The 12,929-nt window shown below is 40.8% G+C and overlaps 1 protein-coding gene across 4 annotated transcripts in view; it reads left to right on the forward strand.

Moving 5' to 3' along the window:
* Positions 1–12,929, forward strand: part of plxnd1 (plexin D1) — a 110,221-nt gene that overhangs the window by 7,284 nt on the left and 90,008 nt on the right. For all 4 annotated transcript variants that reach the window (XM_047375433.1, XM_047375450.1, XM_047375424.1 and 1 more), the window contains exons 3-4: positions 7,889–8,020; positions 10,333–10,433. In XM_047375433.1, coding sequence (XP_047231389.1) covers positions 7,889–8,020; positions 10,333–10,433 — 233 coding nt within the window. The remainder of the gene's footprint in view (positions 1–7,888; positions 8,021–10,332; positions 10,434–12,929) is intronic.

The raw sequence follows: 12,929 nt of genomic DNA on the forward strand, positions 1-12,929 counted from the left end.
TATAAACAGGCAGTGTGTGTGGGTGTGTGTGTGTATTTGTGTGCATGTGTTTGCCTGATTGCAGGTTTGACGGTGTTTTTAGGTGTTTGACTTTGTCTGTAGGCCATTGCGAGTGAGTTTAGTGATTCCATGTGTTTACTTAGATGGATACAAACCCTGAGATTATACATGTGTGTGCATCGACCCTGTTAAATCCAGAGTGGGGTGTTTTGGTGACCTTGCAGCAACAACTTGCTTTGTGCTTTTTAGCTGAATGTGGCTCTGATTGTTTGTGTGTGTATTAGTATGTATTAGTGTGTGTGTGTGTGTGTGTGGTGATTGTGCACGGTGTGTGTGCCCTGAGGAAAGAGCTGTTACAGAGGTTAATGGTGCTGTTAGTGTGTGTAATGTGATTCTGACTGAGAGTTTGGCTCAGACTAAACACAGGGGAGCAGTGGTTCAGATTAGGTTAGACCTCCTTTACTGTCTTTGAGAGAGCCCTCACTGAAGTAATTTGTAATTACATGCATTTTTTAATGAAGTCTCTCCCTCCCCATTACGGCTGACTTCCATTTTCCTGTGTCTGGCAGTTTCTGCCTCTATCTCACTCACTTCCTAACATCCAAATTTTCTCCCTCCATCTTTCACTTCATCGCTTCCCCCCATTTAGCTCTGGTTTTATTTCACCTCAAATGTAAAAAGAAAATCCTTTGATTCACTTTGAAAACAGACTCTATCTACAGTTCAAACCAGATATTTAAATAAAGGGTCTAGAAAGACACATAACCTTTTTCAATGTACTCGTACTCGTACTCGTCGTCTTCCACTTTATCCAGGACCGGGTCGCGGGGGCAGCAGACTCAACAGAGACGCCCAGACGTCCCTCTCTCCAGACACCTCCTCCAGTTCCTCCAGGGGGAGCCCAAGGCGTTCCCAGGCCAGCCGAGAGACATAGTCCCTCCAGCGTGTCCTGGGCTGTCCCCTGGGCCTCCTCCCGGTGGGACGTGCCTGGAACACCTCCCGAGGAAGGCGTCCAGGAGGCATCCGGTATAGATGCCCGAGCCACCTCAACTGGCTCCTCTCGATGTGGAGGAGCCCCTTCCGGATGGCCGAGCTCCTCACCCTATCTCTAAGGGAGTGCCCGGCCACCCTACGGAGGAAGCTCATTTCAGCCGCTTGTATCCGGGATCTCGTTCTTTCGGTCATGACCCAAAGTTCATGGCCATAGGTGAGGGTAGGAACGTAGACCGACCGGTAAATTGAGAGCTTTGCTTTTCGGCTCAACTCTCTCTTCACCACAACGGACCGGCACAGCGCCCCCATTACTGTGGCAGCCGCACCGATCCGTCTGTCGATCTCCCGCTCCATTCTTCCCTCACTCGTGAACAAGACCCCGAGATACTTAAACTCCTCCACTTGAGGCAGGAACTCCCCTCCAACCTGAAGAGGACAAGCCACCCTTTTCTGGTCGAGTACCATGGCCTCGGACTTGGAGGAGCTGATCCTCATCCCAGCCGCTTCACACTCTGCTGCGAACCGCCCCAGCGCATGCTGTAGGTCTTGGCTAGAGGGGGCCAACAGGACCACGTCATCTGCAAAAAGAAGAGACGAAATCCACTGGTCCCCAAACCCGACCCCCTCCGGCCCTTGGCTGCGTCTAGAAATCCTGTCCATAAAAGTTATGAACAGGACCGGTGACAAAGGGCAGCCCTGCCGGAGTCCAACATGCACAGGGAACAGGTCCGACTTAGTGTCCAATGTTCAATGTTTGATATTAAATCAGACTAAATCTTTCCTACTTTAGGCCAGTCACGATTAACAGAGTTATTTCTATTTGTTTAAAGCCAGAATAATGACAGAGATTTTTTGTTAGATTTTTTGGGCCTAGTGGCCTTTATTAAACAGTAATTTGACAGGAACGTGGGTGAAGACATGCAGCAAAAGACCTCATATCGGAAACCGAACCCAGGAGAATCACATCGAAGACTATAGCCTCTGCACATGGTGCGCCTGCTCTACCAAATGAGCCATGCATCGCCCACCAAGATCTTTAAGATGACTTGGGGTACTCTTCCACAAGCTTCTGACAATACTTTTCAGGAATATTGATCCTTTCCTCCTGACAGAACTGGTATAAATGAGTTGGGTTTGTAGGTTACTGTTACTGAGTTTTACGGCTTTGTGATGGTTGCTCTAATACATTGGCTTTGTTGTCCTTGTGTCACTTTTTATCTAATTTGGCGGTATGGCTTTGGTCATCGTGTATTTGGAAGACCCATTTACACTCAAGCTTTAACTTCCTGGTTGATGTATTGAGATGATGCTATAACATGTTCACTTCTGCTCAGTCCATTCCTCATTATGCCTTCTATTTTGTGAAGTGCACCAGTCCTCCCAGCAGTAAAACACCCTCAAAATGATTCTGCCACCCCCGTGCATTACATAGTGATGGCTCTCAAGCTTGCAAGCCTCCACATGCCTCCTCTGGTATTTCCATTTCTTTTCTATTTCCCATGATGTCACACATGGAAGCAGGGTGCTTGAAGTGTTACCTTAAATATCACCCACTGGTGTTCCCCAGTTAACATAAAAATATTTCAGTCATTTTGGCCTTTAAAAAATACAAATAATTTAGCTATATAAAATACTATAACAGGAACTGTTTAGTTTGATTTAAGGGCAAACAGTGATTAAAGAAAGGTAATGTGACCTTTTATATAGTGTATGTTAATATCAACTCTATTTCTCTTTCTTGCTGCCACACCTCTGTCGGTCTGTATTCTCCTAATTTCACATCCAGGTACACATCCAAACACAGACTCACACCGAGAGAGAGCAGGAGAAAATGAGTGCACAGCAGCTGAGCGTTCCTTGATTATATAGGACCTTTGATCAGCATGGAGATAGATAGAGAATGGAGTCAGGGCGACCTGCCAGTGCAGCAGGTGTTTTGCTGGCTGACCAGGTGGTGCTTGGTGCCACAGCTCACCTTCTATTCTTTGCCTGATCCACGTGTGTGGGCTGCTGTTTGCATGCTCCTCGCTGTGTCCCTCTGTGCATGCGTTACCAGTCACTGGGGCGTGAGCTAAAGACAAAATACAGCTGCTTGCTATCCCCACTGTGTGTGCCTATAGAAGTGGTGGGTGACATTAAATAATGTCAGCAATATTTGGAGCCAGCTCGGTGGGTGGTGAGGTTTTTTTCTTTATTTGTGTACAATGACATTCAGAAATATTCATACCCCTTGGACCTATTCCATTTTGACACGTGACAGTCAGAAACTTCAATATATTTCATTAAAATAAACTGTAAGGAAAATTTGACTTGATTCTAAGAATCTGTAAAGTGTAGCATCCATTTGTATTCATTCTCCTTTATTTTGACCCATAACGTCCATGCAGTGCAGTCAGTCCTCCAAAAGTCACTTAATTAGTGAATAGAGATTACCTGTGTGTTATTTGATCTCAAAACAGTAGAACAGTTCTGTGAAGGCCTCATTAAACAGATGACACAACTCCAAACTTACCATGACATGGCTGTCCACCTAAAGTGACAGGCCTGCCGAAGAGAACATTATCAGAGAAGCAGCCTAGTGGTCCATGGTAGGTCTGGAGGAGCTGCAAAGTTCCTCAGCTCAGAAGGGAGATTCAGTCAACAGGACAGTGGACAAATCTCTGCTTTATGGAAGAGTGGCGAGAAGAAAGCCAATTGTTGAAAGAAAGCTGTAAGCAGTCCCGCTTAAGATTTGCCACAAACTCTTTAAATGACACATCAAGTATGTGGATAAAGTGAACCGATCACCCTGAACACATCATTCTTACATGTGGGAATTCCCTTCCTAAAGCAGGTAGAGGGAATGTGTTCTGAGTTGATTTGGAGATGGATGGACCTATATACAGGCTGCTTTGTGATGGACTGGTGACCTGTTCAGGGTGTACCCCCCCCTCTCACCTAATGACCACTGGAGATACACACCAGCCCCCCCAGCATCCCTGCAAGGATATGTGGGTATAGACAATGATTGGATGGATAAATACATGCCAAAACTGGAAGAAAACTTGTTAGAAGGAGCAAAAGCATAGAAACTAGAAAGGAAGTTCAGTTTCAAGCAAGACAGCAACACTAAAAATACAGCCAAAGCAACAAATAAACTGTGACGCATGTTTATGTGTTAGCATGGCCTAGTCAAAGTCCAGATCAAATTCCAATCCATAATATATAAGACATGAAAATTGCATAAGACATAATTCTCCTTCCACTTTACAAGCAAGCACTACTTTGTGTTGGTCTATCACATAAACTCCAAATAATATAAATCAAGGTTTTGTGGCTACAATGTAACAAAATGAGGAAAAAGTTAAAATCTAAATGATATTCCAAGGCATTGTGTATGTTCAGCAGATGGAGAAGAGACAGTGCCCATGCTTGTCAATAAAATCTCAGTCAGTGTGCCAGTTCCTCAGAATGACAGGATGTCTCCCAGCAAATGACAGAAAAAAAGGCTTTCTCTGTTAGCGTGACAGGAAGTCTCACTCAGCGCTGTTTGTTTTTCCTACAGAGCTCTTTATGTGTGAGTGTGCCTGTGTGTGCATAAGTTTGTGCGAACGTGACGATATTTCACCATTTTATTACCTTTGGATGTAGGAAGGCCACTCTGTAGATAAATCACAGCTTGGAAGAACAAGATTAGGCACAGTGCTTGAACAAAGAAGCTCCTAAAAAGCTTTTGAAAGGGTGAAACAACAAAAACATATTTAGGAAGTTAAAAAAAGAAATATAATAATTTCATTGGATTCTCCAAAGACTTGCAGATACTGTCAGAAATGAAAGTTTTCAGCTGGTTGATTTGAAGTTTCAAAATTTGCTGAATCTGTGTAGTTGGATTAGTTAGGAGGGTTCTCTGTCAATTTGTTCCTCCACCTATTCATACCCAAACAATGCCATTTCATCCTAACCTCGTGTAGTTTTGCACCGATGAACAAACCCATTTCATAACCATTTCATAGCCATTGCAAGTGAGTTAATATTTCTTGTTAGTTTGGCATGTTGGTAAATTCTGCAGATAAATAATCATCAAATGCCCAAATCTTACTTTTTAAAGACTTTATATCACACCCTGTTACTCCTGATTGTCATTCTGATCCATGTTTAGGCCAATCAGCTCTATAAGCACCTTTTTGAACCTTGAAAGCCATGTAAAACCAATTAAAACTGCACAACTATGAAATGGTGGAGATAAATGACCAGCACACATAAAGAAGCTTATGTCATTCTTTGTCATTCTGTCGCATTCTGAGGTTTAGAGTGACCAAAGCACAGACAAGAGCTCGGCAGCTGCATGTTTAAAGGAGTCTTCTTCTTTTATTCAAAAATAAGTTCAAAAGGCTTTCCAAACGTAGCAAGAACGTAGCAAAATCACTGCAGATACAAGAAATCCAAAAACTTACAAAGTTGATACTGCAGGGACATAGTAGGCAAAGTACATAGACGAAGGTAGGTGAATGGAGATATGAACGGGGATTCGAATGGAAGGAACCAGCGAGGAACAAACAAGAACAGAGAGCTTATGAACAGAGGGAAGTGGAGTATGGACCAATGAGAATGAGAGGCAGGAAATCAGTGGAGATGAAATTCAGGTGTCGACCAGGCTATAGAGAACTGAGGGAATGTGAATAGTTGCTAAGGTGACAAGGCTAGAAACAAAACGAAACACGCGAGCTAAACCTAAACATAAATCCAGAGGGGAAAACATAAGGGAAGCTAGACAGTAACATAACCAAAGGAACCTGACTACAAAAACAAAACTAAATAACAAAACTCAGAGAAAACAGATCAAAGCAAAACTATGGACGAAGATAACAAACCAAAAGAAACATAAGAACCTAGAATAATCATTAACTAAAGCAAACTGAGAAACTAAAGGAAATAGAAGAAACACCAAAACCTAATAATTAACAAAGAACCCATAAAGAAACCCTGACTGTAAATAAACAAACCTAAACCACAGAAAGAGAACCAGGACGAGGAGGAACAGAGAAAATAAACTAGTATACAAAGAGCGCAGGTGAACAAATACCTAAACATAAATAAACACAGATATACTAAATGGGAAACTAAACTAGAAACTACAAGGAAGACAAGGGAACTAGAAAAACAACAAACATAATAATAGTCATAATCATAAGAAAACCATAACAAGTAATAGAAAAGAAATCACTAAAGGAACTAGGAATGAAGGTAGAGAAAACAACAAACACTAGGAGGCAGGAAATAAACAAACAAGTATGACTACAAAAACAAACTAAAGTCAAAACATAAAACCACAACAAAGTCCAAAGATGTCGCCTCACGACACATTCCCATATTCTTCATAAGTTGCTCTTCAGGAACCAGATCATTTTGCAATCTTTTAAAGTGGTCTCAAGCAATAGTTTTCTAGACTTTCTGATGGATCTTTCAAAGTTGTCCTTTTTGTACTTTAGCTGTTTTTACTCATTTTCAGCTTAGCAGCTGACTATTTTTATGCACATTTTCTAACTTGTTAAAGAACTTAAATATGACTTTATAAATCACTCAGGCATATAAAATCTCCTAAATTAAGAGAGAAAATCTGTGTTGTGTCTTCACAGAAAATTAAGAAAAAAACTAATTAATAATTGCAGCTGCCTCTTACAAAGATAATTCAAGATGCAATTCAGTTCAGTTCATGTCAGTTAGATTCGGTTCAATTCAACTCAAACTGAACTAATTAAGTTAATTAGTTCAGTTCAGGTCATTTGATTTTAATTCAATTCCCTTCAATTTATTTCAGATCAGTTCAGCACAATACAAGTAATTTCAGTTCAGTTCAGTGCAGTTCAATCCAGTTCAATTCTATTCATTTTATATTTCAATTCAGTTCAATTCAGTTCAGATCAGATGTTCCATGTAAATTAGTTCAGTTCAGTTCCATTTAGTCTAGTTTAGTTTAATTAAGTCCAGTTAAGTTCAGTTGGTTCGTTTCTTCATATTGCACAAACTAACAGGAAAACCTAAACCCCTAACAAGACAAACAAGTCCAATTCATTTGCAGCTGTGTGGAATCCAGTTCATTCTACTCCAATACAACCAGTCAGATTCAGACCTTTTTCTATGTAGTCCATTTCAATCCAGTTATAATTCAGTACAGTCAAATTCAGTTGCTTACTTAATGCCAACTGGTTAAAGGTTTTCTATCTAAAGAAGCTGAGTATGATCTCAAAGCCTGCAAACAGTGGATGATTAAGTGAAGGTTGATCTACATGTTTGGAGTCAATTCCTTGCTGGAGTTTTTATTTGACTTTCAGATACTGAACATCTTCTTTAGATAGTTTTTAGGCTTCACACTATTCCTTTTTTCCTCCATTTGTCAACTTTACTTCTTTTTGAGTGAAATTAGTAAAAAAAACAGCCAGAATCCAAACAAAACTTATAAAGTTTTGTTTGGATTCTGGGGAACCACTGATGGAAAATTGATGATGACTCTTTGAAAAAAAATTTAAAAGACATTGGAAGTGGTCTAAAGATTTTTGCCAAATACTGTATTGTTCTCCACAAATGGTTACATTATTATTTCAATAAGCAACTCTTGGAGCCTCCAATGAGACCTTTTCCGACACAGAAGAAACAAGCTGAAGAGCAGGCTGATGAAACCTTGCAAACATTGTAGGTTTAAGCAGCCTTTCATCATTAGGTGAACCTTTCTGGCATAAATCACTGAAACCGAGATTAGTTCAATCAGCAGAAAGCAAATGTGTCCCATATTAAGTAGTTCATCTTGTCTGCTAAAATATGTGGTATGAAAATAAAGCCAGTGGTGCAGAGCTGAGGTTCTTTGGTTGTTTGATCTCTTTTTACTCTGATTTCTAACCTCTCTCTGTATTGTTCGCAGCTGACCCTCTTGCCAAACATGACCTTGGCCGGCCACAGGACCATGAAGCTGCCAGCCGGCGAAGCAGTCCACCACGTCATGACCTTTGACCCCAACAACAGAAACTTTCTTTATGTCATGACCTCTCACCATGTAAGCAAACAACTACTACTGCTTCAGCTGGTAGATGTTTCCTGCTAATCTGCACCGATGTCAGCCTGACGAAGAACCACAAGAACCACATTTAGAACACCTCTGCTAACATCCAGCAGAGGCTCATTGCTTCCATTTAGCAGAACATTGTTAGATGTGTAATGGCGCTCTGAGTTCCATAAGACTTCAACGGTACCAGATGGTTTCATAACTGCTGCACTTGTGTCTGTATGTGGTTGCACTTTCAGCATGTATCTCACATAGCACAAGTGTACCTGACTGTTCGCTGCACAGAGATTAAATCACTTTGTTTCCTGTCAATGACACATTTTAATATGCACACTGATGAGCTGAAGTTGGTTTCAGAGGCAAGTTGAGCAAAGTATCTTGTTAGCAGCATACAGCACTATCCATAACTTCTTACTATCAGATTAAAATCTCTAAAATTTCACTCAAAATTAAACAGACCTCAAAGTTAAAAAAATATGACAAACTAGATTGTTTTTGTAAGCTGCCATGCACATATATGGCGCTGTAGAAGCAACTGGAAGAAGCATGATCTGGTGCAGCACCTTGCAACAGTATTCACTCCCTTGGCATTTTTCATGTTTTGTTGCCTCAAATCCTGGAATATAAAATTGATTGTTTGAGAGTTTGCCCCATTTTGTTCACAGAACATGCCAACAACTTTGAAGATTTTTTTATTGTAAAGCAAACAACTATTAGGACAAAATATCAGAAAACGTCTGGTTGCATAAATGTTCAACCCTCCTAAAGTCAGTACTTTGTAGAGTGACCTTTTGCTGCAATTAAAGCTGCACTTCGCTTTGGATAAATCTCTTTGACTTTGCCACATCTTGCCACTGGGATATTTGTCCATTCGTCAAAGCAAAACTGCTCCAGCTCCTTCATGATGGATGGTTTTTGCTTGTAAACATTGATCTTGAAGTCCAACCACAGATTCCCAATTGGATTGAGGGCTGGACTTTGACTAGGCCATTCCAATACATTCGAATGTTCCCCTTAAAACCACTCGAATGTTGCTTTAGCAGCATGCTTTGTTGTCCTGCTGGCAAGTGAACCTCCATCACAGTCTCAAGTCACAGGCTGGTTTTGCTTAAGAATATCCCTGTATTGAGCACCATCCATTTTCCCTTGACTCAGACCAGTTTGCCACCATGTTTCACTGTGGGGATGGTGTTTTCGGAGTGATGGGATGTGTTGGGTTTGTGCAAGAAACTGTTTTTCCTGGTTGCCAAAAAGTTAAATTATGGTCTCATCTGACCAGAACCATTTTCTCCATACAATTGCACACATGCCTTTTTGGAAACTCAGAACTTGCCATCATATTTTGAACATGAAGTAATGAGTTTTTTCTGGGCACTTTTCCATAAAACCTAGCTCTATAGAGTTATTGTGGTGCTATGGACAGATACTCCAGTCTCTGCTGTGGAGCTCTGCAACTTCTTCAGGGTTAACTTTGCTCCTTGTGCCTCTTTGATTAATGCCCTCTTGCCTGGTCTGCGTGTTTTTATGGGCAGTCCTCTTAGCAGGTTTGTTATGGTACCATGTGCTTCCCATTTGAACATTATGGATTTGATGGTTTTCCGGGTGAACATCAAAGATTCTGATATTTGTTATAACCCAACCCTGACTTGCACTTCTCAACAACTTTGTACCTGACTTGTTAGGAGAGCTCCTTGATCTTCACGGTGTTTTTTTCATTTCGCTTGATTAATTTAGTCAATTTTATGCAGATACATCGCATAAAATAAAGAAAACATTTTAATTACAGGTTGCAATGTAACAAAATGGGTAAATACCTTTGCCAGCCACTGAATGAAAATATTTACATTATATTAACAAAATAATGCTCTCAAGCTTTTTACCCAAAATAACTGAGGCTGCAACTTACTGTACTGCTGACCAGCGCATGCTATTTTCATGTTAATTTATTGTCTAATCCATGGGGGGATGCCAGAAGCAACTATTTTTCCAGAGGCCAGACGACATCATTAAATTGCTTGTTACGTCCGCCTAGCAGTCCAAATCCCACAGATGACCTAATTACAAAGATTAAGCAACAGAGAAAAAGAAGCAAATCCCAACTTCTGACAAGCTGGAGCCAGAAGATGTTATATTTGTACAGTGATATATTAAATGATGGTCAGAGATGTCTAGGAGTAAATTGCTGTTATTTAAATCATCAGCAGGTCTCTTACCAAACCAGCATGTCTCTTAAAAAGAAAATCTCTTGCCCTAATCATGTTCAGTTAGTTAAAATTGTTGTGTTTTGTTGCTACTGTGTACAGATGCTTAGAGTTAAAGTGGCAGAATGTGACCAGTGGAAGAGCTGCACTGACTGTTTGGGGGCTGGAGACGCCTACTGTGGCTGGTGCACTTTGGAGAACAGGTGAGAACGAGAATCTTTTGTGTCTTCAAAGGTCTTCCTTTACTTGTAATCTGTTCATCTCGGTGTCCTTTTTTCTTCTTGTAAAACTGCTATGCTTTGGTGTCAGACTCATGCGACGTGGTTGTTGATATAATACGAAAACATAGAGGTTGAATGTAGAAAGATTCTCTTGCAGTCTTTTATTTAAACATTCATGCAGGTTCAACTGCTGCTGTTTTTATAATGTGACTTTGAAGCAATAAAAGGGAATAATGATAACTCAATGGAATCACTTCTGCTTTCTGCTTTGATACTTGAGGCACAGTAAAAACTGCTGAGGCTCTTTTTCTGGTTTTGGGATTTGTCACCCTCAGTTTCAAAGTGTCACCTTGCTGATTGAGTCTTGGCACTAACAGTGTGTGGTTTTGATTTGGAAAACTGTCCTTGGATCACTATTGATTTGCTTTCCATTGAGCCTTAGACTTGGGAGTAACATCATTGTTTGGAGCGCTCCCCTGGCTCTGAGGGTAGGAGTGACAGGCAGGGAGCGCCCGGCGAGGAGTTACTTGGCTGAAGTGGAGCTGTGAGCTGTTGAAAGTACACAGTGATTAATGTGGTTTTGTCAGGATGGGCCTTCTGGCCCCATGTCAGAAAATGAATGCCGTCGAGTTGTGTTTGTTTGGGTCTGTGTGTGTGTTGGTTAGTTGCCGGTGATTAAAGCAGATCAGTCCAGATAGTGAATTTTGTGACAGCAGCTGTGCTGCAGCTCTGGAGGTTCTGGTATTGCCAGAGGGCGTTCAAAGCTGAAGGGTGGAAATGGAAAGTGTCTGTCTGTATGTATGTGGTCAGCCTGTTTACTGTCAGTGGTGGCCCAGCCTTTTGAGGTGGCATGAAAAAAGTCAGTGTGCCCCCAGTTGTGCCCCCAAACAAGTTTTGTATTGTGTTTTGCATGTTCACAGGTCTAGAAAAGTCCGAAATTAGATTTAAGTATGAAAAAAGAAAATAAAAGTTTGGAGAAATATTTGTAATCCCAGACTTTATTTCCTATCCCACTGTCTAAACATTGCTTCAATCCATCCATCTAGAAATGAAGTCTGGAAAACCATGGGATTTTGACATGATAAAAGGGCAGGAACTCTGTGTTTAGTCTATAAGAACTGGGTGCCCCCGTGTATTATGCAAGAAAATATGGCCAGACACTGTTAGGGGACAATAATGATGACAATGGATTCTGATTTCAAGTTTCCAATTTGGAGCTGAACTGAAGGTCTGCTTTGGTGTTTTGTAATACTCTGACCATTGCGTATCTAGCTTGCATTTCAGTGGGATTGCAAGATACCCTGTCTTAGGTAAATAACACTTGATACCACTGCAGCTTTCAGACTCTATTCCACACTTCTGCCCCACTGCTACAGATATTACACAGTTATTACTCAAGCATTGCAGCAATGACCCAATAATGCAGTTAATTTTTCCTATGCAACCCTGTGAAACACTCTGCACTTCATCAGTCTGCACTGATGAAGATTATCTCATCTTGGAATCCCAGATGCTTGAAACTGAACCTGAAACTGACGCTGTGAACTAATTCAATTCAATTAAATTTAGTTTATTTATATAGCGTCAATTCACAACACGTCGTCTCAAGGCACTTCACAAAAGTCAGGTACATACATTCCAATTAATCCTAACCATTGAACAGACAGTCAGATTCAATTATTTATTCAAATTGAATGAAAAGTTTTTCTATCTAAGGAAATCCAGCAGATTGCATCGAGTCAGAGATTTGTAGCATTCACTCCTGGATGAGCATGAGACAGTGGACAGTCACTGGCGTTGACTTTGCAGCAATCCCTCATACTGAGCATGCATGTAGCGACAGTGGAGAGGAAAAACTCCCTTTTAACAGGAAGAAACCTCCAGCAGAACCAGGCTCAGTGTGAGCGGCCATCTGCTACAACCGACTGGGGGTTTGCTGAATAATTTGGCTGATAATGACCTGATCACTTTTGGGCCCTGGTAGAGCATTGAAGTTGTCTAACTAGGTCTTTAAATATTGAACAAATAAATACAAAGAGACGCAGTAGAACAATTTTTCACCCTAGTTTCCAAGATATTTGCACTATTCAGATCGGTTGAATATTAATAGCAAAACACAGACTTTAAAGAAGTATCAGGACATTATGTTCCAAAAAATAAGCTTCTTTTTTCTTATCTTCAGACCTGCAGTTTATTTTTAAAAACTCCACACATGGAAACTGTGTTTGTTTGTTAAGGAATCTGGAATGCAATAATAATTTCTAGTTCAGTATCTAAAATACTTAGACTGATCCAACCAGGACCAGATTACACTAACCAGAGTTGATTTACAACATAGTTTTAGATTATTAAAATCACAAAGAAAAGGTGAGGGAGGTTGGGGGTGTGTGGAAGTAGACACTTGCCCAAGACTCCATTCAACCAAGACCCATCACTACTCATTGTTTTCTCCATGTCTCCTTTGCTTATTTATCTATC

Source organism: Girardinichthys multiradiatus, chromosome 1, assembly GCF_021462225.1.
Source record: "Girardinichthys multiradiatus isolate DD_20200921_A chromosome 1, DD_fGirMul_XY1, whole genome shotgun sequence".
Taxonomy (NCBI): domain Eukaryota; kingdom Metazoa; phylum Chordata; class Actinopteri; order Cyprinodontiformes; family Goodeidae; genus Girardinichthys; species Girardinichthys multiradiatus.